Genomic DNA, 27,393 nt, shown 5'->3' with positions numbered 1-27,393 from the left:
AGCTATTAAGGGGTTGTTAAAACTATGATACGAGTGTAAATTTACAGACATCGACATACAGAGAGCATATTAACAACAGATGTTTTTGTTTTTTTTCTTCTACGTCAGACATATTGATGTGTCATAGCAGGAAAAGCACAGGTGTAACTAATGTCATTAACAATGACTCTAATTTCTGTAAGCGTCAGTGAGTTGGCAACATTAATTAGCCACAGCTGAGTTAATTTACCGGTTGTCATAGCAGCAGGTGAAATCAACTGTCGCTGCCTTAAACGTTCACTCGCCACAGCTTGTCAAGACAATTAAAACTGTGGCTGTCGCAATGTTAACATTGCACCCTGTCAAAAAATGTAAAAAAAAGTTGGAATATGGATGTTGTGACAGGCGACTGGCTGGCGTACATTACGCACACGTTCCAAAGATTGTGGAAAACCATGTATCAAGCTAGAAGCATCAACATCATATAGCCTAACTATGTTTTTTCAGCCCTGGTGAGATAAAGACAGGCTTTCAAGCAGGCAGGTTATTGTTCCATGTGGGGCAGCAGCTGTTTTTACTGCGAAACTAATTCAACTTGGTCAAATAAAGCGAGGCAATGTTCTGGGAGAGTTTTTTTTAAAACAATAAATCAAATGCCCAGCTTCGCATCAGGAATTCAAGGCCAATGCTAAAGCCGATGATGCTCTGGTAATCATCGAGAGCCATAATACAATCTGTTTTAATTCAAGCATAAGCAGCTGGAGAGTGTTTTTGCTGGAGGACCTTTCAGAGTGGAGTGGGGGCTTCGCTGTCTTTCGGCAGCCCTGAGAAGCGAAATGACTTGCCAAATTTCGCACATAGAGGGGGACGTTTTCACACAATCAGAGAGGGGACACTGAAAAGGTCCTCTTTCTTTGGCTGGATCCTTCGGTGTGTGAGGAACGGGGGTGGAAGAGGACAATTCAGCGAGAGAGAGAGAGAGAGAGAGAGAGAGAGAGAGAGAGAGAGAGAGAGAGAGAGAGAGAGAGAGAGAGACATTCAAATTTTGAATGGACTAGTCCTTACAGCTAAAGAAAGCAGCTTTTTGGTTAGCAGGCCAGTCAGCTGTTATACATTCCCTACTTCCGTCATTGCATCTGACATTTAATTTCACACAGGAACTAGAGACTGCTCCTGGCAGATGGACTGACTTTCCTTGAAAGTGGATTTACAGTCAGCCTTTAAAACAGCATGTATGGCTCAATGGCAGCCAATCAGACGACGAAAGGGTTCATGAACACCATTGACCCTTCTTTATAGCTCAGACTTCTTTGTAATGCTTGCTGCTAGCTGGTAAGGGTGAAGACCCTAGCGTCGTGCTTCAGTCAAAGTAAAGAGTGCATTTAAACAGCAGACATGGAGCAAGATAAGAATTCATTTTAAGTCCTTTTCGTGTCCACCATGATGAATTAGCTGCAAGATGTTTCTGGGAAGCTAATATGCTGCCATATCAATATTTTTCATTTACAATGTGCAGCTGGAAATGAGGTTAATGATAGGGTTATGTGATAATTCACTTATGTCATGACTTAGTGGTAATGTCACTACCAATGAACTCTATCACATCACACAGACATCTGATTCATTGTTCACATAAATACTGATTCTTGCAGCTTTGAATTCAATAAGATTTTTTTGAACTTGTTTTGTATTGAACCTACATGTGAGTTATTTAAATCAGTTTGAACACAATCAATGCTGTCATTTGCTTTTGAACGGGACAGTCTCAATGAGCTATTTATGCAAGCTGCCAGAATAAGATGAGAATGTGGGGTTATTATTATACTCCTTCCCCCCCAAGGGACCTTTTGTGTCTATTTTCCAGATGTTGTTAGTGTCAGTGCTGCATTAAAACCCTTAAATCACTTTTAAGGTTTCTAATTTTTGAATCTGACATTCATATAGGCCTACGTCTAGATGAAAATGTTATCAGACAGACAACAATTTAATAATAGCACCCATAGCAGATGGCCGGTTTTATTGTTTTTAAGACAGTTGATGTTAGAGTTAACGCTTTATGAACATTAGCGATGCACAGACACGACGTCTGGCTTAGAACAAATAAAGGAAGCAATTTCCTGATGAAGGCATGGCCAATTTGTTTGGTTCTTTATTGATTCTCTTCTCACTTTTATAATGACAGATACAGATAAATGGATACTTTATTCATTCCTGTGGGAATTTCAGTTCAATCACGAGATCAAGAGGATAATGCACACAGAGCACTAAACGTTTTAATAATGACAATGACACAAAACAAAAACAGGGTAGGCTACATAAGAGAGGCCATTCAGAGAGATATGAAACATTTAGAATTTTGTTGCACTTTTGAACCCCTCCCACATGGCTAAAGAACATTTTAAATCATTACTCAGAAGACAAACGTGACATTCAATTTCATGCGGCCACTGGAGGCTGAACTGGAACTGAAGGCACTAGAATCAACCAGTGGCTGAAAGTGATCTCCAGCAGCTTGATATCTAATGTAACATACTGTACATGAGAGATGGAATACACATAGGGCTCTATTTTAACGATCTAAGCGCACGGCATGAAGCGCATGGCGCAGGTGCGTTTAGGGCGTGTCCAAATCCACTTTTGCTAGTTTGACGGCGGAAAAAAGGGTCCGTGCGCATGGTTCAAAAAGGTTGTACTTTGTGTCTTCATTAATTCATAGGTGTGTTTTGGGCGTAACATGCAATAAACCATTCAGTTTTTTTGTAATTTGTAATCTTTTGCATGTGTGTGTAACAAGCATAGTGTGCGCGCGCTGTGCACGAGTCTAGGCACATTTTACTAATACGCTGTTAAAATAACAATGAAACGCTGTGAATGTTTTAATACTATTACCAGTAAGATACATTGCCAACAATATTGACAGCGAGATACCTTTAATACGCTGCGATACACAATAGATTTGAAGACATTATCATATATGGTGCTACAGCTCCGTTTCACATGCTGTCCTCTTCTTAAAATATATCCATGTTGGGCTTTTGAATGGCTTTGGTGATTGAACAAAAAACTGCAAAGCTACAGAGAGCAGCGACTAAAGAATGAGTGCAAAACAATGTGGGAGAAAGCATGGAGGGGTTTTCAATTTAAGATGAAAATGACTTTAAAGGTTTTTAGCTGTCCTGCCAAATGAATTATAGATAGTAAACTGGAAATCTGGCAATTAGATGTTTTAGTAAGGAAATGTATCGGCATGAATTTTGTTGTTGTTGCTCAAACTTGACTTTTGACCTCTATTTTGAAGTTATCGTACTGTCTTTGTATTGTCTGCAAAAAGTGAGAAGTCACGCCCAGGCAAAAGGCAGTAACTTCCACATTATCAATATTTGGTTGGTTATCACCATTTACAAAATCATTATAGTAACACCTGTATAAAATCTAGTGTAAAACAGTTAACTCTGTAATTTAAACGAGGCAGACTTTAATGGACAGTACAACAAAGGCAGAGTACCGTAACAGGCCAACACACAGTAAGTTCATAGGTGAGGACCCAAATGCAGAGAGAGGCAGGCAGGCAGGAGATGGTGGAACTCAGGGATTTAATTATAACAAAAAGCGGCAGCACAAAGACTGGAAAACTTACAAACATAAACTGACGGGCAAAACACAGGCAGGAGTAAAGTGACGCAGGAACAGACACAAGGCACAGGACGGAAACACAAGGGCATGGCCACAAACTAAACAGGCACGGACACAAAACGATCTGACACACGACAGGGGGAACACAGAGGCTAAATACATGAGGTGATGGGTAAATCAGAAACAGGTGAGACAACAGGTGAAGCACATCAGGGCGGGGCAGGACAATCAACAAAGGCGGGAACAGAAAGCAAAGCTAGACATGACAAGACAGAAGACCAGGCTATCAAAATAAAACAGGAAGCCGGACAAACAGACAAAAACATTACATAACCTACATACAGACACTTGACACAACACCAGGGATAACAGAGACGACAGGAACACAATTCAGAATAACAAAAATGGGAAACAAACACACAAAATACAACACGGTCAAAACAGGGGAAACAGAAATATACAAAACAGGCAACAGAAATGTCCGTAACCACAACCTTAGCTCAAATTGAGCGTTCCAAAACAAAGTCAAGGAGCGGTAACTGGTGTTACGGTGTTCTGCCTTGGTTTAGAAGTTACTGTTAAGACAACCCATTATTTTCTCGAAAAAACAACAACCGACTCAAGATACCTATCCATATTATAAAGGATGTCTTGAATGTCGCAAAAATATCATCAACTCATTTTTGCCCCAAAACGAAGTTAAGGCCTTTTGCCTTTGAAGGGCAGCATAGCTCTCAGTCAGCTTAGGCACTTTATACTAATAGTTCCACTCTGTTGACATTGAGCAAGGACGCCACGTCCCAAACTGCATCCCTACACTCTGCTGCAGTGTTGCAGACAGTACGTGAGTCTATTATTCTGGTTCAGGGTTTCCTTTTTTTAGATTTCCTTGACTTTGAAATAGCCAATAGAGGTGGGTGTGTGTAGGTTAATCGTGCAGAATAGAGTGAGTTTCTTCATATGAGCGAGATTCCCGTATCCATTAAAATATTAAGTTAAGCAGCACCACCCCACTCGCAGCACCCAGATATTTACACGAGGGACTGGTTAGTATTCAAAGCAGTAAATATTAGTAAATGAATAGCTAGCTACACATGTAGTACACACTTGATCTGTAAAGACTGCAGACAGCGGGGTAAGGAAGGTGTTGGCAGTTACTGTGATCTTGATGAGGCAGTGTGTGAGGCGAGGGCAAGTTATGTCTGAGTAGTGTTTTAACCAGCTCCTTGAACTCATCTTATTTATTTCAGGGGTATTTCAGTGTTACATTATCATTTTTAAATACTTGTTGGTTGACCTTTTTTTTGATTCTGCGGTTACTTTCTGAGCTTGAGGGTGTTTTTTCATTAGTTTTTTAAGGGTGGGCAGTGGGCAGTGTAATTGATGAACCTCAGTAATCCAAAATGCATCATTAAAGTTTCATTATGCCATCTAATAAATAATATACAAATATAAATATTTAAATCAGCTTCTCCTGTGATTTGCTGATGTCTGGGAAGAAATGTATACACGCACAAATGATGCTGTCAGCATGACACATTAATCGCGATGCGATTAAGGGTTGAGCATAACGCGTACATTTTTTTTAATGGCATTAATCGCATGCAGCCATTTATTAATTTATTTTCACTTCACTCAGGTTTGCGTCATGCCTAACAGGCTACTATTTTGACCCTTTGCCATACTTCTTTGTAACACATCCTGCTGCTGCAGGCTGCAGGCATGATGGAGAAAGACAGCAGCAACACAATTCTGAATGGCGCTTTTTATTTTCCAAAACTCCCGGATGGGTCGAAAGCAATATGCACATTGTGTAAAGCCGAATTAAAATATCACCAAAGCACGTCAAGCTTGAGCTACCACCTACGAGCTAAGCATAGTAGTACAGTTAAATGACTCAGTTTGATGCTAGCAGGCTCAGGCAAAGCACTATTTTGGAGAGTGCTACTTGCCGACGTGCGGGTGAAACCAAATCCCAACAAATAACTTCAGCTCTTGTGAAATGGTTAGCAACTAACTGCAGACCTGTCAGCATTGTAGCAGACTAATCGCAATTAACTCTAAAAATTCAGCGATTAAAAAAAATGAATCATGTGACACACGTCTTTCATTGTGTTCATTTCCCAAAACTCTGATTAAATGTAAAAAAAATGTGTTTGTTATCCGTATACATTTTTTAGATACTTGCATATTTCACTGACATTTGTGTTTTTGTGTATTTTAAGTAGACCAAAGCTCTCATTCATGGTAATTGAACTGTGCCCTTTGCCATTAAAGTAGAATGAGTTTACACTACTTCTGGATTGAATTGGAAGAGGCGAAACATACTATTCACTAGCATGACATGGCATATTTCATGCAACGAAACTTCTTTTTCATTTTATGAAAGTTTGTGAAATATCTAGCCTCATGCCACTTTGCAATTACTGTAACTGTTTCAATTGAAATCAACTGGAAAGCTCTCTTTTCTTTCCAGCTTTCTTTCACTCTCTTCATTATTCTTTATTATTGTATCATTAGTAAGAGATAGAGCCACACATGTGAATCACCTGGGAAACACTAGTAGCTTGAATGACTTCATAATCCAACACTTTGTATGCTTGTGCGGCTAATTGCAGGGTGGCACATCTGGGACAAAGTCCATGTAATTAGAGCACACTCAATTATTAAACATCCAGCAATGTACCACTCGGCTATAAAAGAAATTGTGAGAGCGTCACTTTTTTATAAAGTGTAATTCTCTGCCCTCATCTCACCATTCTCTGCAGGATAATCTGAATCTACTACTAACAGAGGAAGAGATGTACAGCCTTCTGGAGACCTTTAAGCAGTGCAAGATCATCCCAGGTGAGTCACCAGATCAAGGTTAAAAAATAAGTTTTGATAATACTGTCCATTTCATTAAACATTTGGCAGTTAGGGGATGTCTAATATAGGTTTAAGGATGGTAATGTTGGCCGTAGAATCTCTGTAGAGTCTTGATTTTATATTTCCATAATTCTCCACATTAAATTATAATAAAAATTAAAGTAGTAGTAGTACTTTGTCAGTTTTGTTTGTTTTTAATCTAGACCATACTATATGTATTTTGAAAAAAGGTTTTGTGGAAAAAAAACAATGTGTACTGCATACACTGTTTTCTTCCTTATATCTTATATCATTATATCATTTTCAGAGGTATCACATTATTTGCCCTCACCACTGTCTACTTCCAGATGTGATATTATTCTGCAGCTTAAATGTAGGGCAAACAGTGGAAAGTAGTCCTGCCTTTTGTAGAGAATGAGTCACAATAAGTTAATTACATCGGGAAGCCTGCTCGGTCACTAATTAGGTCTGATGTCATGAATTGTTCCTTGCTGCAGAGTCATGCCTGGTGTCAGATGAGCTGCTGCAGTACCGCCACTTTGTATCCAAGCAGCAGTTTGATAAGGACCTCACTGATGAGCAAGAGGAGGAAGTCCTCGCCCAGTTTGCAGCGCTGGATCCTGAGAAGAAGGGTCACATTGAATGGTCGGACTTCCTTTACTTTGAGTCTATGGCCGTCTTGAGGAAGTTTCGCACGGAGGTAAAGTATTAAAATGAGGAAACAAGTTGAATATATTCAAAACATAATTATAAAACAACTTGTAAACTCCCAGAATTGGCTAGGGTATCCAATGGCGCCCTAAAAAATATCCTTAAATATCCTCCTCACTAGTTTGTACAGCAAGAGTAAAGAATCACACATCATAAACATGGAACAAACTTGGAGGGCATTATCCTGCTTACACCCTTTGCTAACAAAATACCATGTGTAATCAAATTGAAAATCCTTTTTCGGCCATTTTTTAAAATAATTGTAATCACTTTTTCGTTTTAAACACCACGAAATACAGTTCTTGAATCGTTAATATCTTGCGTTCTGTGTTGCTAGACAACATCAAGCTAAACAGGAAGAAGTTCACAAGACAGAGCCAGGGCTGCGTCCGATACTATACTATGCATACTATGCACTACATACTCAATATGTGTACTATCATTCAATATACTTTGGTGTGAATAAACAGTAGTAGATACCTTTTTCGGATGCACTGAGCTGTAATTACCAAGTCACTTCCTAAGATCATCTTTGCCGGTTGGAGAAGCTTTACCATGGTAACCAGTGCCAACCTCAGCTCTACTGACATTACTGGACAAATTAATGGAAATGGTAAGCGACTAGTCAGGTGACAAAATCAAAAATGTATTAAAGCATTGTTGATGTTACAGAGCTACCTTGGTCACTGTGCGTTTTTCTGTTATGAACATTGTTACTACAACATTGCATAATTTAATATTTCTGCAGAAATGGTTTGCAATTCTCGTACTATTGATTTCATACTAAGGTTTTAGTACCTACTAAGTAATCATATACTGCTGTATTTTAACCTATTAAATTGCATGTTAGTATGGAATTTCAGACGCTCTCAAATCGTGACCATGCTCAACCTACAAAAAAAGAGAACTGCATCCTGCTACATAATTTTATTAAAATCTTCTTTCAGGCAGAGATGACGTTGCATTTTCTCTCTAGTCTTCTCTACTTCACCCTATTAATCCACACCTTCCAACCAAATCCAGTCCAGAATTTTCCATGGCCATGGTATAACTCAAGCTGTATATTCTTTAATTCACTTTGTGATATAGAGCAACTAGAGTGATGAGAAGGTTATGATTATCTTACTCTTTAAAAAGAGACTTGTCTTGCAGTCAGTCATAGCCAAAGTAATGGTGTATACATTCTTTCATTTACTGGGGCAGAGATGAGCAATCGTAATCTTCAAGCATAGTTGGTGTAAATCACAACCTGAACCTTATCAACTAAGTGTTTTTCGGCAAAGTGTTCTGACCTCCAATGAAGGGGGTAATGTGCACTGTCTGTCAATAAGGCATCCAGGCAAACAGTAGCTTTTGAAATGTCATCTCAATCAAGACAAGCTGCGAGGTTGCAGGGCTCATTTGCTCCAGCTGTTGGAGATGCTGTAAACTTTAAAACAGCTATTACAAGTATTCTTGTACCACGGTACCATAAGTACCAAAGCAAAACCCACAGCTACTGTATGAACCGTCAGGTATCTGCTTTGACTACAATTGCCCCAAGGTAATGCAGCACAAACTGGACTTATTCTTTACCTCGGTCTCGCTCTGCGCTGTAACAAGACATGGGGCGGAATAATGTTTCTCTGTGCAAGTGTCTGGCAAAGGCATACTATCCTCCGGTCAGTCTAAATACTGTCTATAATAATCAGCCTTGTAGAGAATGCAGGAACACAGGTCAGAGACTGCTTTATGTTGAAGTTAGTTTTGATAGTAAGGATCGGAGGGAAATGCAACAAAAATAGCTTGCATCCACCTGCCTGAATGACTCATTTTTATTGTCACAGCAGTTTTTTTAGCTTGTGAGATTCAATTGGCAATTTGTGGACTATGTGACTGTGGGGTAACACGGGGTAAAGCAGTGCTAGCAGATTATGTCAGATAGTGCTAATGTGATTGAGAATGATTAAGGCCAAAGAAATCAGCCCTAAAATACAATTTCCATGCCCCTAAATTACAACAATCACATGCATAAAAGAGGAAGCAAATTAATAGATCCAGGCCAACTAATCTCTTTGGATTTTAATTTGTTTTAGAACTCAATGGTGCGTCTGCTGACTGCCAAGGAGAGAAACAACGCACGGTCAGTGTTCCTGGGTCTGGACCTGGATAAAGACGGCGTGATCACAAAAGCAGAATGTCGCCAGGCCCAGCAGTCTTGGTTCCACAAGCTCAGCAAAGACTCGCAGTCTTGCAATGTGAGGTGAGCGCACCAGTAGAGGGTCAGTAAAGCATAGTACATACAGTACATAGTAACTTAAACCTAGAACATTATTTTGAATACTTTTAGAAAGTATTTCAAGTCTAGACTAAGATCAAAGGCCCATGTCAATGTTCAAGTATGGTGGGAGTTTGGGAAGTAAGGATCTCTTCTGTATGCAAACTGCAGCTGGCAAAGGTTTGGCTGCTTATGGAGTAGAGACAGTCAAAATGAAGACTGGAAGAACGATAACAAGCTGTGTTCTTTCCTCATTACATATTCTTCCACTGGTGGACATAGTCTTCACATAACTGTGTCCATTTTAAATGCTTTGCAGATGACACACATCCTTACTTGCCCAAAATATCAAATGAAAAATCAGTTGAGACAATCTTCTGTTTACAGCATCAGTGATGGACAATGGAAAACTTTAGTGTCAGTTCCACCCAAAACATGGGCTGCAAACCTAATTGAACTTGTGTGGCCAAACTAAAAGTTGGGGATAGTTTAACTTTTAGCGGCGAGTGCGGCCAGAAAATACCCACAACCAATCAATAACAAAGTCCTGTGACTCCTGCGACATGTTGACTTATGTTGACAAATAATTGCTTTTCGCTTGAAAGACAGTAAAACTCCTTCTGGTTGCAGAAAACATGTACTTAGCTTGGTGTGTTTTCGGTGTTAGGCTTACAAAATAGCACCAAATCAAAACATCGTATAATAGAGCTACATTTGCACTACATTTTTGCATGCATCTGCATCATTTACATTCATTTCTGTTTTATAAACAATACTATTTCTACTTCCAAGAAACTACTAGCAATAATTAAACAAATTAATGTAGTTATTTTATATTTGTTGCTGTTTGGTTTTCATGTATCTTCCTTCTATATTTTGGGGGTGTGAAAGGGGTTACTTGTAGTGATGAACAGAATTATCACTGCAGCTCCCCTCAGCTTTATAGAGCTTTGTAGTGAGTTTGACCTCTTTGTTTAGCTGTCTGGCTGCAAATTTACAGTTTTGTTTCAGTCTTACCTCTCTTATAGCGTCGTTTTCGGCCACACTGCAAACCATTAGTTACTAGCTAGTGAACATAGTGAAGGATTTAGCAGAATAAGAGCCACATATTTTCTTCAAGAGATAATACCAACCAAAAACAATGTTATGATTGTTATAATGTTATGTTCACTAATTAGTTACTGCAGTTACTGTTTCATTAACGTATTGCTAAGATGAAATGTTAATGCATCCACTGCCACTCTTCACTGACAAATTATCTTATTATCTTATATATTAAGGAGAAAGGCCTTAAATCACAACCTGAACCTAATCAACTAAGTGTTTTTCGCCAAGGTGTTCTGACCTCCGATGAAGGGGGTAATGTGCACTGTCTGTCAATAAGGCATCCAGGCAAACAGTAGCTTTTGAAATGTCATCTCAATCAAGACAATCTGCGAGGTTGCAGGGCTCATTTGCTCCAGCCGTTGGAGATGCTGTAAACTTTAAAACAGCTATTACAGGTATTCTTGTACCACGGTACCATAAGTACCAAAGCAAAACCCACAGCTATGAACCGTCAGGTATCTGCTTTGACTACAATTGCCCCAAGGTAATGCAGCACAAACTGGACTTATTGTTTACCTCGGTCTCGCTCTGCGCTGTAACAAGACATGGGGCGGAATAATGTTTCTCTGTCCCTCTGCAGAGGAGCTCTCTGCTGAGACCGATCACTGAAGAATTGAAGGCCTTGCTTTTCCACTGGCACATCTCCAGTGCAGAATGCAATGAATGCTCACACAAGCGCGACAAGAGAAATTGCAAAAGGGACTTGCAATGAGCAAAATCAAACATATAAATCATGTCTATATCAAAAGAAAAAAATTGAAAAGTTAATGCAGCCAGTTCTTCCTCTCATATTAAAGGCTCCAAACTAATGTGTTTCACATAATAATGTATTCTGTGCTGCCACTCATGTCTTTAGCAGGCACTTAGTTATCCACCGCTTTGATGCTGAGTATCCTGCTATTATTAAATTGTCATGTATTAGAATTATGAAGCTGGTTGCTTTTGCTTGAAACTTACTTGAACTGTGTTCTTTTGAAGACTTTTGAAGGAGACTCAATGCATAGCTGTTTGCGCTTTGTTTGGCTCGGATCCGAAATGTCTATAGGGTCTGGACACAATAACTGAAACCTATGTAAATTATAGGGCAAATCCAATACAGCAACCCTGCAACAAATACAACCTTTGTGTTCCTTCTAGATCAAAGGAGAGACACAATATTAGATACTTTTCACAATATCATGCAATCCGGTGCAACTCCACCACAAAGCACAGCCGGGAAAATGAGCAGAGAGTTGAATCGCCTTTCTGACAAAGTCTTCTCAAAAATTGAAGATCATTACCTTCAGAAACGCTGTCTTTACTGGATGATTATTGTACTGGATTGCATTGTACAGCTGCTGTTTTTATGGTGTCCATGCCTTGTAGTCTCTACTTGATGGTTACTATTATTTATAGCAGAAAATGCAATATTGCACAATACATGGGAAATTTATATATATATATATATATATATATCCCTGCACCTTTAACAGTTTAGGCTCTGATTGGCTCTGATGAGGTTTTTATTTGTTTGTAGTCACTCTGTTTGCGTGTGTGTGTGTGTGTGTGTGTGTATGTGTGTGTGTTTGTTTGTGTGTCAGTGGTTTAAAAAGTATTCAGATCCTTCACTTGTGTAAAAGTAGCAATGTCACAATGTAGAAGTACTCCATTACAAATCCTGCATTGTGTAATAGTACATAAGTAGTATCCTAAAAATGTACTCAAACATTAAAATTAAAAGTACTGATTATGTAGAATGACTCCTTTGAAATTGTTATGTTACTACTAAAGCAGTTGTACTAATGCATTTGTAAAGTAAATGCTATTTGTACTGGCATAGATGTACTTTTCACTGTATGTGTATGTGTGCATGTGCTTGTTACTGCTTATAACCTTGTGCTGTCAAATCTCCTATGCTGTACCATTTCATCCCTCTCACCTATTCAACATGCGCCATTCACCACAGACTCGTGGGACTCTGCTCTCCTTTGTATTGTGGGTGAGTGTGACTCAGCACTGCATGGCTTGCCTCGTTTTCCTCACTTCAAAACCCTTGAGCACTCTGCAAGTATTCTCAGACAACCCCTTGATTTAGATTTCATTCGTAGTTTAACCCTCGCTCTTAAAAAAAAAGAGAGAGAAGCCTCTTAACTGCAAACTGGAACTTTTTTCAAACATACAGCAACCAGAGACACGCATCCTTGAATGTGAGCCCTTCATATGATTATGTAGGTCTTGCATGGAGAAGATTCCTCTAAACATAGGGATCAAATAGAAAGCCTTTAGGGGAGCTTCACTTTATAATCCTCACTTATCAATGTAAGAGGACACTGTGGACCAAAGGGGTGTGAGTGTGCACATCAGGTCCACACATCACCACCATACACCAAAATGCAACCTCATTCGCATGCTCAATGAAAAGCAAATAAAACAAAAATTAGTTAGAAAACGTTTCACCCTTTGATCACTGGATCATAGACCTCCACAAGCTACAGTGTGAGAGTGAAAACAAATTTTTCAGTGAGAACATCATTCAGAAGGTTCATCAAAAGAGATTCTGTCTGACTCTGAAAGATCAAAAACTCATGACTCATGAGATATATATATATATATATATATATATATATATATATATATATATATATATATATATATATACATATACACACTACTGGTCAAAAGTTTGGGGTCACTTAGAAATTTCCATTCCAGACAGAATACCAGCAGAGATCAGTTGCATTGTTTTTTTTAATCAGGGCAGCAGTTTTCAGATTACATTATGTGCTTACATAATTGCAAAATGGTTCTCGACTGTTGTAGACAGAAGTGGCTGAAGAAATGCTTGAAATTCCATGCTTTTTGGTCTAAACGTCATACCCAAATTAAAAGTGGTACAGCTCGCATATACTTTGACACTTAGGGTGTGCCTGATATCATTGGAAAGGAAACACTCAAGTTGTGTCAGGGTGATTCTAGGCCTTACTGACACAGAGTTACAGAGGCTAGAATGGAGATTTTTTAGTTATAAAATTAAGTTATAAATCTGTAAAATTATTAAAATACACTGCTGTAAACACATCTGACAGGTGACAGACAACACAGCATTAGCCACGTCTCATCTTACTACAGAAAAAAATTCAGAAGCTAAAAGACTCAAAAATTATTAGTCTTATTGTAAGACTACAAATATGTCTGTGCGTTTTTTTATTTTTATTTGAAAAGTGCAAATAAAAAAGCCAAAAAACTACAAAATACAACACTTCTCAAATACACAAACAAACCTACATCAATCACCTTTCCAATGATATCAGGCACACCCCTGAGTGTCAAAGTATATGGGAGCTGTACCACTTTTAATTTGGGTATGACGTTTAGACCAAAAAGCATGAATTTCAAGTGTTTCTTCAGCCACTTCTTTCTACAACAGTCGAGAACCCTTTTGCAATTATGTAAGCAAATAATGTAATCTGAAAACTGCTGCCCTGGTTAAAAAAAACAATACAACTGATCTCAGCAGGTATTGTGTCTGGAATGGAGTGGAATGGAAATTTCTAAGTGACCCCAAACTTTTGACCGGTATATATATATATATATATATATATATATATATAGTAGTTTAAACTAAAAATATAAACTTTAGGTCCACTTTCTAGCTTTCTATTAGTGTAAATGGAACACACTATATCTGCTGAGGAAGAAAAGCTAGTAGTTTGTCCTTAAAAAGTAAAGTTTTTTTTCAGAATTTACATTGCACTAATATCACACTGATTTTGGACAGTAAAGTCAGTATCCTAAAGTAATGCTTTTCTCCGTTTTATGATAGTGAGATGATTGTCTTGGACTTTCAGAACGTTGGTGGACAAAACAAGTTGTTTGAAGATGTTACCTCATGACCTCTGGCGAACTGTAATGGGCTTTTCTCACATTTTATATACTATATAGCCTAGATCAATTATCAACCCGTTCTCACTCCCAACTCACCAAATACGGCAGCGTGGACAGTGGCCCTCAGCGTCTGATACCGACACACAAGGCACCCTACAGGTCTCCAAGGTGAACAGCCTCTGGCATGTTAGAGAAGGTAGTTAAGGGAAGTCAGCAAATCAGATCCGTAACTTCAGGAAAAGTGACCAGGGCGCTGTGAGATGACGTAGTACAAAGAGCGACATAGTCCACGTAGGGAGAATAGTAATAAAAAGTGACAAAGTGAGTGTAGGGGAGGATGGGGTGGAAGGATGGGTAAAACAAACACAGGACTTTCTTCCGCTATTAATGTTGACTTATTTTAGATAAATTACGTACATAACACTTTACTAGCATGTACGTAAGTTACGCTACAAACATATTTTAACCCAAACTACGATCTGTTCCTAAAACGTACCCAAGTAGTTTTGTTGACCAAACCTAACCATACCGTGCACGTTGATAAATTACCCCAAAGGGGTATTCAGAGCATTGAAACAAGCGGCTAAGGGGTCCTGACCAAGTAGCCGTATGTTGGGAGTGATAATGTGTTGCAATAATACATGAAAAACAATCAAAAGATGAATTCATGATTAAAAAACAACAATTGTTAGTTTATTTAAGGCGGACGACAGTGATGTCATCTCATGACACTTTTAGGCCTATAAATTAATCCGTTGGCTGATTTATGTTTTGCACTCTCAAGCACTGCAGCCATTACTGCAGTGCCAGAGTGGAGCTGAAAACATTGTTATGACAGAAACCGGTCAGAAGAATAATGGTACCTCTTCTGTCATATCTCCACAGTCTGGAAATGAAGTATTGTGGTTGGAGTAGCTAACTGCATTTAACTTTACCAGGAATTACTGTCATTCCTTGCATTCTATTCTGAAGAAATGCACCATGTAATAAAAATCAAACACATACTGTATCAGATCAGCAGGGTGGTGGCTCACGTGTTATGTGCCCCTCTCTACACTGTGTGGTTCCTGGTCCATCCCTTGTCGGCATGGCGCTCACAATGCGATAGAAGCATGAGGATGTTATGGATATTCATGAGAGGTAAATTAATTTTATGGAGCAGAGATTGGGACTTTCCAAATTTTACCAAGTTGAAGTTTACTGTTGGAGCAGCTGATAACAGCACAGTCCAAAAAAGAATTCTTGCCGTCTGTTAAAACTGGATTTTTAAGCCATCTGGTGACTGTACCTTTCACATGATCCCTTGGACATATTTCGTAGCACTTAGAAAGTACAATCCTTGAAACTTGAATCCTTCACAAACATTACACAATGTAATACACAGGTTCACAAGTGGCGGCTTCTGCCTCTTCATATGACGTCAGATTTGTCTAAATACAATGACATACTGACTAACTGTGGGCTAACCAATATTCCAACCAAATGAGTTTTATATGTATGCAGAAATTACAGCTGTGGATCAGAAAATGTCCTCGTTTCCCAGGGATATCATCATGGGTTCTCCTTTGTTCAAAAAGTTGAGAAGATGAAACAATTTAGGGCGCATTTTTCTTTTTTATAAATTCCCTTGTTTCTCTCTTTTTACAGCACAATGGAATGTCTTATCCTTTCATTGACCTTTGATGTATTCTACTATCTAACTCATACTTGTCTGTCCTTTGGTACAGTATAAGTCATGTTGGCCCCATATGCGAGAGCAGCCCAGCCAGCTCTGGCAGTGAAAGGAGCAAGACTGAAGACAGCAGGTTTGTCCTCTCATATTTTTAGTGAATGTGTGTGAGGCGGGGAAATAAATTGTTAGAAATTCCTTACAATAGTACAGCCTTGCATTAGACATCAATTTGTTGAAGCTCTCCTCTCACATGCTCTTGCTTCTAAAGGACTTTAAAGGCCGACAAACTCCCTTCAGCAGTGAAATTAACATAAACTTATTAACCCTATTAGAATAAGCCTTTTCCCACCGTATGGCTTTCGTGTCCCTGCAGCGGTCCCCGCTGTGCAAATACAGGAATCATTTTGTGGGCAGCAAAAGAAGGATTCATTTTGAGTGAAACAACCGAGAAGACTGCAGCGTGGACGGAAACGGCTTTCCTGGTTCATGCTTCGCTGCCCCTTTAAGTGACCTGAAACTCACTTTCTAACTGTCCCCAGATAATGATGACAAATCCTATTTGGCATAACATGACTTTTGAGACTTTTCTTCATGCCACATTAGAACATTTTTCAATAATTGCAGCTCATGCATCAGCATTGAGGTAGTGACTACAGGGAGCCACAATTAAAAAGAGAGCTACACAAGAGAGTCATATTAAGTTGAATGCTAATTATCAGAACATGCAGACAACATGTTTGACAAAAAAAAATTAGTTTCATAAATGAATTTCCAAAGCAGCATGAGGCAAATTACAGCAGAGCAGAGGCCAGATACCTATTCAAATGATATTACCAAATCATGTTTTACTGCATGGTTACGGAATTTTATTATGCAGCTTGGTTGAATACTCAGTTCTAATTGGTCAATCAGGGCATTCTACGGTCTGTTATTTCTCTATAACAGGCCATTGCCATGGACGGAATTCGGATCACGGACTCTGGAGGACCATTTTTAAAATCAATAAAATTGTTTTTAAATCAATATTTGTGCTCATACAGAGCTAATACTACTGATCAGAGGATCACAAAGGGAGAGAGAGAGAGAGTGGAGGAAACAGGGATCGCTAACAGCGCTAATGGCAACCGTGCAAGCAGAGCATTAGTTAGCTCCATTTTTAGCTCACTCACCAGGGCGACCTGGCTTCCGTGGCTCATCATGTAAAGTTAACAGTCCTGATGGGTGACCTCTGTATGAGTAGCCGTGTAATAAGCAGTGTCAAAGCGGGACACTTCAGACTGATTCAAGACACCTTGTTGGGGTTTTAATTCGCAATAACGAGCAGCTCGCTCTACGTTTATCCCTTACGTACAGTGGTGTATGCTGTGTGGGGTAACACCTTCACATGCTCATATTTAGTGTGGTTATCATGAGCGAGACCAAAAATAAAGATCAAAATTACATTTTTTATGGTGGTGAAGAAAAAGCTGGTGTAATTCTGTTTTTCTGATTGTCAAAAAAATCCATGAAAAAAAACCCAACAATCTGTTAGTCCATCTCAGTATTTTCCAACTTTCATACCATGTTGAATGGACCATTTGCTCCTATGAAGACAGAAATAATGAATGTTTAAAAATGGGTCACATTTATTTACTCTCATTTTGAATAATTCATTAATAATTAAAGTCAAACAGTGTGGGTAGCCATTTTGAGTGTTTAGCGATGAATGAGGAAGTGGTTGTAACTCAAGTGTACATTGTGAAAACAGCTGGGCACTATGGGTTTTGGCAAATACTCTAACATGAGTGAACAATGCATTTGTCGGGGACTATTTCTACCCGTGGATAAATACACATTTGCCGCACTATAGTGAGTATCTTTGGCTTTGTAGGATTGACTCAAAATAAACTACAGTGCCCATGTTCATTGTAATGAAGGGACAGGTCACAGAGTGCAACAGTGCAGCTCATTGATGTGTTTTTAATAGTTTTTTTGGGCAAAACTTGAGCTCTATGACACACATAAATAAGATACATCAGGATTTGGCTAAGATCTATTTCTTGTGTTTAGTGGCTTATGATTCATGACCCTAAAGCCACCTACACATGATCTGCGGTAAAACTGCTCTGCGCTGGCCGTTCCATTGTTTTTCTATTGGGGGAGAGCGTTGCCGCCCAACTAGGCGCAGCACTACCCTTGGCTTTTAAAGTTCAAATTATTTCAACTTTGACCTCGTTGCCACTGACCTTTCAAGGCGCAACCAATTCCAGAATGTTACTGCGCTGCGCTGCGCCTCTTTGCTCTGCGCCCTACCTCGCGGTTTTGCCACGGATCTTGTGTAGACGGCTTAACCTTATCCAGACCACTAATTTTAGTCATTCATTGAAAACAAATGATTGCAAACTGTGTTTTTTTTTTTTATTATTAAATACAAAAACCTCTCTTTATTCAACAGGCCAGTGACCTGGGCAGACTTTTTAAAGGAGAGTGCCATCTACATTTTGGCTGCGCGGGCCAATAGTTCTGCCATGCACATCCGTCTGCCTCTATAGTCCAGGATCCTCCACTGCATCCCAGCAGAGAGAGAGAGAGAGAGAGAGAGAGAGAGAGAGAGAGAGAGAGAGAACCCTATGGTCTACAGATGAGCGGAGGAAGAAAGACGTGGTGACATGATGACATGTGGAAGGCAACTTAGCGAACTGGATGAAGCAGTGAGAGACAGCAGATCAAGCTATCGACAGAATCTCTCCTCTGCGTCACCACAATACCACAACACTTGACAACACGCACACAAACACACACACGCGCACTGATTGACACACCGACGACGCAAGTGACAGCAGCTGTCACAGGTCCCGACTCCCAAAAACTTGACGGCTTCCAACAAATGTGAAAGGCAGCACAAAGGAAGACAACTACCCACCCACGACTCAGTCAGTGATAATTCTGAAACTTAGTATAGCGATCATCCAAACAATCAGACAAGCTCCTAGGATGGTTACACTCTACGAAATGACAAGACACCACACACTGTATGGCCCTCCAGCTGCATAACACACCTCTCCATGCGGGTACATTAGTGTGACATGCTGTTAATCTTTCAAGTTTTCATTCCGTTGGGCCTCATCATGTCCTAATAATAATTCCATGCTACTGTAATGGGATTGTGTTATTCGCCATCAAAATTGTTAATCACAGTACACAGAGGCACACGCAAATTCAAATTCATTACTGGTACTGTTTGACGAGTGGGTAGAATTCTGCAACCATTATCAGAACGTATACCAAACGGGAATCAAAGCTATCTGCGTACATAATATTATATGAGAAGAAGTGCTATTCATGCCAGTATAAATTATTATCATGCATTAAAATGCTGTATTTATTCCTGTATCCTCTTATGTATCCTCTGTTTTCCCCAGTCTCATCCAAGAGTCTATGTTCTTCTGAAGTACTAACCGTGAAAAAGGATGTGAACGTTGATGAAAGCTAACCCAGTAAAAGACGCACATATACTGCCATATAGTACATGTTGTTCCTGTTGTGCTCAGAGCTGCACTTTGACAATGTGGAAACATCTGCCCTCCTGTTCTACGGTCATTATTTCCACTGTGGGAATGAGATGTGGATGGACTACTGTGTGACATAATCACTGTAATGAAATACTGGAAGACAATGGGAGCTCTGGTGCAAACATTTGTCCTTTGTCAATATGCAGAAGCACTGTTTAAAATATTGTTGTGGAAAATGTGGTGGGAATTCTATAATGTTACAGATTATACAACAATTTAAATTACTGCACATACTACTGCCCATAGAAGCACTGGAAACATACTGTAACATGTAAAACTTCATGTAGTGTTTATGCCATGTAATGCCAGGTCCTCTTAGCGAAAAAAGTATGGTTATGACATCAATCTTGATTTGTCTGAGGGATATGTCAAAGTGCTGAAATAAATGCATGGCATTTACTCTCCTCAAGAATCTTGTCTTTTCACCTTTTTTTAAACGTGAATGCTAACAAAAAAAATGTACCATAGGGATATCACAATATTAATAAGAATAATTTCCTGATAAATTATGTAAAACTGTGTGTAATCTTACATATATATATAATTATCAAATTGACGTTCCATTTAAGGGCTAATTACAATGTGTATGGATCATTAACTTGGACACATGAAATTGAAGTCCAGTATTTTCCTACATATGATTTGCATACATTTCTAAGATACTAAAGACGAAAATTGTGTATTTAGACTATTATCTTTCAGTTTTTGTCACCTGTCCCACATATCTTCTTCCTTATTTGTTTGCTATCATGTGAAAGTGGAACTTGCTATGTCCACTACTGTTATTGTACCATGGGGCTGCTTAGCATTGTAGTCATATGGAAACCAAAGTCTGTTTCTGTTCAGTATAATTAAATGACCATGATGTTTTCTTTAATAATGAAAATGCTATTTGTAGCATCACTGGCAGTAATTCTACAAGAATGAGGGGATTTAGTGTGACTGCCTGGCACTGGAGTGAGTATAAAAAAAAAAATCAGATGTTGAATTAACCCTTTTTAACCTAAGGGTTAAAAACCAAAAAATCACAATGGAACAGAGAAGACCAAAAAATAAACACAGAGCAAATTAACTGCTAACACTGAACTAACATAGCCTCACAGAAAGTTGCTCCCAACAACAACTCTCTCACAGTCTTCTTCTTCTTCTTCTTCTTATGGCAGATTACTACTTTTGTATTATACCACCACCAACTGTACAGGAGTGTATACCATGAACTTCATAGAAACGTCATAGAGTCTAGGTTTGAATTAATTCAAAAGAAATAAACAAACAAAACATAAAAAAAAACTATATTCTTTTCACTAAACCAGTACTCTGAAGAAAAACAAATAAAGCTTCAAGTCTTTCCCTTGTCATACCCTGTTCTTCAAGTATATCATGTATTGCATTTGTTCCGTCCATTTCCTGCCAGTGTATTCTACTATCTTTATAATTCTTACATACAAAAAGTACATGTTCTACATCTTCTTTGTCTTGACATTCTATGCATAAGCCATTGCCAGAACCTATTATTTGTAAGGTAGCATTCAATCCTGTGTGACCTAATCTAAGTCTGGTATATATCACTTCTTCCCGTCTGTATAAACTCAGCGAAGTAACCCTTTTCCCGATCACAGTCTTCTGTGATTTATGATAGTGTTTAGCATTAACCTCTGCCTCCCATTCAGTTTGCCATCTTTGCATACTTTCAGACTTAATTATAGATTTAGCTTCACCCTTCCCCAGTGGAACATTAATTCCTATATATTTGTTTTCCAGCATCTTTTTTGCAATTTTATCAGCCTCTTCGTTTCTAGTAATACCTATATGAGTTGGAACCCAACAAAACTGAATATTGATTCCAAGGTTCCTAAAATGCAATAATAAATGTTTAATTTCTATCATCAACTCTCTTCTCTTGATGAGTGACCTGTATCTAGGCTATGAATAGCTGCGATGGAATCTTTACAGATCACAGCTCTCACTGGCTTAACCTCTTCAATCCACCTTAGAGCTGTTATTATCCCAGTCATCTCAAAAGAGTATACAGAAAGAAAAAAATGTAACCTATATCCATCTCTTTTATTAAATTCTGGAATAAATAACCCAATCCCACAATGACCATTTTGTGGATCTCTCTCACAGTCAGCGCCTAAGTGGTTTTATATACCCCTCCTGGCTCCACCTTTATTGGACTAAACCACTGCATGGGGATTACCTAATTGGACTTTACCAATGCGTGGAGATTAGATAAACCAGAAGACATTTCCACTTAAACCTGATCCCAACAGGAACATAGCAAACATTTAAATGCCAACAATATTTCAAGATGAACAACTAATAATAAACTCTTCCCCCTGTGATGAATGTTATGCCTCCCACTCTCAGCCAACAGTGTCTGGTCACACAGAAAGATGAAGAGACTACTGGGCCCTCCCCTGCTTTTTCAGCCCAGATTGCCAATTGACCACAATAACACTATTAAAAAAAAGAAAATGAAAATGAAAATTTAGAAAACATCACCAAGGTTATTATTTGCATAGGCAAGCATATAAACAAAAGGAAAACCTATTTCATTTCATATCTCTTTGATTAAATTAGAAATAAACCAACTGATTGATGACTCCACCCTGTGCCTAGCGAGGCACAGGTGACCTGTTGACAGTGATTGCTGTAGGAAATCTAGGCAAACAGGGCATGTGAAAAGGTATACAGGGATGCTTTTCACACTAATTATTTTTTATATTTTATTTTAAGTCCAACTGAGGTTTGAAACTTATTTTGCAAAAGTTACAGCCAGATATACAATCAGTCAAACAGGCAGAAAATATAGAGGCAAATGGCCACAAAGACACTTGATTGTTCCCTAAAACCATCCCTTGGGCAGCAATTGTCTGTGGTTTTGCACCTGGGTGGGCTGCCCATATGCCACAGCACGCCATGTATGACGTATTTTGCCATCATACGTATATTTAAGACTCTTTAAGAGGGTTCTTGTTTTAAAACATAGCAACTGGAAACATTACAAAGTCAATTAGAGATAGTGTTTTCAACCAATTCACAGAGTTAGAGGGTTAACATGAGGTTAAAGCTGATAAAATCTGGCTTACTTTTAGTTGACAGTAACCTCTGTCATCATGAGGAATGAGAAGCCCATGCAATGGCTTAACTTCTTAAGAAAACTTAAGAAGGCAAAATCCCTGTGCCAAGTTAGTTAACTTTTCTAGAGGAGCAATAGAAAGCATTTTGACTGGAAACATGGCATGTGACTGGAAACTGGCAAACTGGCACAACCCACTGGCAAGGGATGTGCATGGCCCAAGACCGGATGGCTCTGCAGAGGGTGATTAAAACAGACCAGAACATCATTGGTACCCATCTACCGAGCATCAGCAATATTGTTTAGATTAGCCCAAAGCCAGGATACTAAAAGCCAATGTCTACCATTCAAAGCCTGTTCAACCTGCTGCTTCAACGTAATTTGCTCCTACCAGCGTCACGGTGTGCATTTTGTAGAAAATCCCTGCCAATCGGTCCCTAAATGTCCCAGTTTAGTAAATGGCGTAAACATATTTGTTGTAAATCTTTACAATCATTCCCTGAAAGAACCAAGCGGGCCTGCCTTGTTGCACGATCCAAATTTTCAGCGTGTAGCTTGCTAGCTCAAAATGTTTTTGTTGTTTCCCAAAACTAACTGAGTTAATGAACTGTTGATCCAGACTAGAATGCCTCTGGTTCCCATATATATATATATATATATATATATATATATATATATATATATATATATATATATATATATATTTATATATATATACACACACACACACATACACACCTCATTGGCCGCAGCCATTTTAATTGAAGCGATACGCCATATCGGGATGTACAAGCGACTCCTCCATGCATAAAATCATAATTTCTCGCTGAATTCCCAATCGATTTTCAAGCAGTTTGCTGTGCTACAAATGTCAGACATTTATGCTACAGGATACTTGGTTAAAATAAAATTCCTTATCTTGTGTAGATGGTTATAGTGCATGGCTTTAAGCCTTAATATAATTTGAACATGCGAGTTATAAAAAAAAAAAATTCACCCTGTACAGAAACATGTTAGTTTCTGCTGTAAATTTGGAATTTTTTAACATGGGGGTCTATGTGGATTGACCGTAGACTGTAAAAAATAATGGACGAAGCTTCCATCACATACAGATGCATAAACCTTTGTTTCATAATCCCATAGTTTGTGATGAGTCTACCTTGGATGGTTTAGACATTATGGCTATTAAACAAAATCCTCATGGAGAAAATGATTGGGATTTTCACTACCAGAACCACACTTTTGAGCTCCATAGTAATAAACTGCATAAGCGCCATGCTAGACTGGAAAGCTTGACAGGTGTAGCAAACGTAACTCTGGGGGGCAGGGATTAGCCAACAGTCAATTAAAGTGGCAGTAAAGTAGCACTGAATTTAACCTTCTTTAACATTCAGCCAGTTATCAGCTCCCTCAATTTGATTGCCTTCTGCTTACTATTCCAAAGTAGCTGGAGAAAACATGGCATGATATAACTGCTGCTTCATCAAGTGTGATTGCACAGATTATATATTCCACAGAGGGGAAAGGGTTTTCTCTGAAAACCTTACCCAACAGGGTCGTAGCACAGGGACAGTCAGAAGTAGCAATTGTGGCGCAGACAGGAGCAGTCTATTCAAGCTTACATCAAGAGGATAGCATGCCTTTCATGGCCACTGGACCTTTCGCCTGCCTACAATTAAAATGAAAAAGCAACTCCGATCACACCAAGAGATTAAGGGGTTTGCCAGAGAGAGAGGTGGACAGAAACCGTTGTTGTTTGAACAGTGCTTCGCAGCTTTCGAAGGCTTTTCAAGCTTTAAAAAGTAAAACTTGGTAGTCAGATAGCGTAGCTATAAATGCCCTGAAGCTGAGGTCTTACTTTTTTATCTGTCAATAAAACAAAAAATAGAACGTCCAGCAGTTAGCATCTCTCCAAATGTTAAACTGAAGGTCAAACAGTAAGAATGGGAGAAAGAAAAACAAAACAGAAAATAGAGATAAAAGGACACAAAGAAACAGTGTGTGTGTGTGTGTGTGTGTGTGTGTGTGTGTGTGTGTGTGTGTGTGTGTGTGTGTGTGTGTGTGTGTGAGAGAGAGAGAAATTGCTTAGAAGAGGATGTTATGTAATTGTTTCATAACAGATTTGACGATGGTGTTCTTGACCGGGCTAATTGCTACATTTAATGCTCAGCCAAATGCGAAACTTGAGCTCTGAATTAGTCCAAGGTTGTCCCACCCAAATAGCCTCACAAATTATTGGGCTAATGAGAAAGATTGTTTCTTCAAACAAAGGCCTAGTACACTTACAATGTTGGAGCAAAATATTGAAAACGGTTAAAAATAAAGCCGGTTTGATAATAGGCCATGAAAACAGCAGCATGTAAAACAATGAACAGCATAAAAATGTGCCCTATTTCTTTTGTTCTTTTAGAACATCTTAATAAAACACACTGTGGCTGTACAAATAGCAAGAAGACACTGCAAAAATGTCTGTCTTACAAAGTAATTTCAATTTCTTTTTTTTGTCACATGAAAACATACAATTTCAGTGGAATTTTATTCCACCAGCTCCTCAAATTTCTGAATCATTTAATCATAAAGCAGAATGTGGCTGTCAAACCAGCACACAGAAACAAATTCACCTATTTGAATGGCACCAGCACTTCAGGATCAACCCGTTCTCTCTCCCAACTTGTAAAATACTGACACTTGGTCAGTGGCTCTCAGCGTCGGATACCGACGCAAAAATCACCCTCTAGTGTCTGTACGGGACGCACAGGGTAGAGCAGCTGCTTGGCTGCGGCGCTGTAAGATGACGTAGTATCAAGAGCGACAATGGTAGAGAGTATTATGAAAGACCTAACATTTATGTTTCAACAACACAGGACTTTAACCCAGGAGATCGGGGTTTGTGTCCCGTTCTTGTCCGGCGTGTCACTGAAACGTACATTTTGTAACCCTTCCCACACTCTTTTCCTAAACCTAACTGTCCCGTTCTGGTGCCACGTGTTAGTTAAACGTACGTCCCGACCCAGAGCGTTAAAAAGTGACGCCTAGAGTCCCAACCAAGTGCGTCTAAATATGACGCCGAAAGGGCTAGAGGCGAGTCTTGAGAGTCAAATGGTGACGCCAAGAGTCCCGACCAAGCGTGTCTAAATATGAGGCTTAAGTAGACTTTTTGCGTCAATAACAAATGCCAAAGTCTCGGCAAAAGGAAACCTCAGCACCCGACAACACGCTTGAAACCGACGCACCTAGCCACTGGCTAGCAGGATCATTTGAAAACCTTGACCGGCCAGGCTGGCAGAGTCAGCAGGAGACTGGTGAGTTGATTTCCCTATCATGATGAGCGACTCGTAGTCATGAGGTAGCCGCAGAGATGGTCTTGCTAGCTTGAGCTCATCTTCACCACCTTTTCTTTGGTGTTTACCGAGATGGTTACATTTGAAAACTTTGCCGGCCAGTCTAGGCTAGCAGAGTCGGCAGGAAACTGGCTCGATTTTCCCGATCCTGATTAGGGACTCATAGGCTACGTTCAGACTGCAGGCAAAAGTGGCCCAAATCCGACCAAGGAGTTTAATGCGCTCGCAAGTCAGAGGGTCGCCCTGTGGTGCAATGATAGTGAGGGCCGGCGCGCGCCAGCTGAGGTGGGATCCCGGTCCCTCGGGGTCGGGCGCACCACCTTCGTCTCGCCCGCACCGCCGGGGAGGTGGAGTGTGAGCGTGTGCGAGGGCGAAGCCAGAGTGGTGGAGGCCCGTAGAGGTCCTGATGTGCAAATTGGTGGTCACAGACCTCTGTAGTGAATTTACAGCCATAACTCTGCAAAAGGCCAAAATAGCCAATTTGTCTCTCTCTCTGTCTTCATTCTTCTCCTCCTCAGCACCTGCTCATTAATGTTACGGCTGCCATTACACAAACATTTTGAAATAAAAGCGAAAAAGCTGACTTCCTCCATAACCTCCCTAACTTTAGTGCAACAGCGTGCTGCTTCTGATGTCATTGTTATTGTTCTTTTGCGCATGAGGGTCATTTCAAAACCGCAAACAGTTCACACTGGACTCTGATATAGGCCACATTTTAAAAGGTAATGTGAACAGCCAAACAAAAAATCGGATCTGAGCAAAAAATCTGAATTAGGCATTAAGACTTGCGGTGTGAACGTAGCCTTAATCACATGCCATCACCGTCCAATGTCAACCACATAAAGCATGACTAATATTTGTAAAATAGACAATTCAGCATACATTTTGCAGAGCTGACAGAAAGGTGACTGGAGAGGTCCGCGCATTCAAAAGCATTTTTGTCCAGTCTTAAAACGAATTAACAAATATGTCAAAGGGAGAATGAATGCGTGTGCATGAGCAATGATTGACAGGCAGTTAGACACCCCCCCTGGCCCTGATTGGTGCATCTGAACAGGGAGCTGTGGATTTTTGCAAACCGCACTACAGCCAGAGGAGCCAGATTTTTTATTTTTGTATTACCTGCTTCATGTAGTTCTACTCGAACATAGGGTCAGTTTCAGCAAATATGACAGAAAGTTAGTTTTATAAGTCTTACCTACTGCACCTTTAAATAAAAAAAATGGAAAATTTAACCTTGGACACTTCACTCTAGCTTCGATCTGTATTGCCTGAGGATATTGACAGTTCTTATATTCTGTACAACAGAGTTTTACAGCTGCAGTGGT

The 27,393-nt window shown here is 39.4% G+C and overlaps 1 protein-coding gene across 2 annotated transcripts in view; it reads left to right on the top strand.

The window, feature by feature from the left end:
• Positions 1-20,104, top strand: part of phf24 (PHD finger protein 24) — a 36,751-nt gene extending 16,647 nt beyond the window's left edge. Inside the window, exons 4-9 of one of the 2 annotated variants that reach the window (XM_028600786.1) lie at positions 6,381-6,459; positions 6,978-7,180; positions 9,267-9,433; positions 12,501-12,533; positions 16,147-16,224; positions 18,526-20,104. In XM_028600786.1, coding sequence (XP_028456587.1) covers positions 6,381-6,459; positions 6,978-7,180; positions 9,267-9,433; positions 12,501-12,533; positions 16,147-16,224; positions 18,526-18,622 — 657 coding nt within the window. In that variant the 3' untranslated portion in view covers positions 18,623-20,104. The remainder of the gene's footprint in view (positions 1-6,380; positions 6,460-6,977; positions 7,181-9,266; positions 9,434-12,500; positions 12,534-16,146; positions 16,225-18,525) is intronic. The other variant, XM_028600787.1, reaches the window with a different exon arrangement.
• Positions 20,105-27,393: the final 7,289 nt, after the last annotated feature.

Source organism: Perca flavescens, chromosome 16 (assembly GCF_004354835.1).
Source record: "Perca flavescens isolate YP-PL-M2 chromosome 16, PFLA_1.0, whole genome shotgun sequence".
In the NCBI taxonomy this organism is placed as follows: domain Eukaryota; kingdom Metazoa; phylum Chordata; class Actinopteri; order Perciformes; family Percidae; genus Perca; species Perca flavescens.
This window is presented reverse-complemented; position numbering and strand designations above follow the sequence as displayed.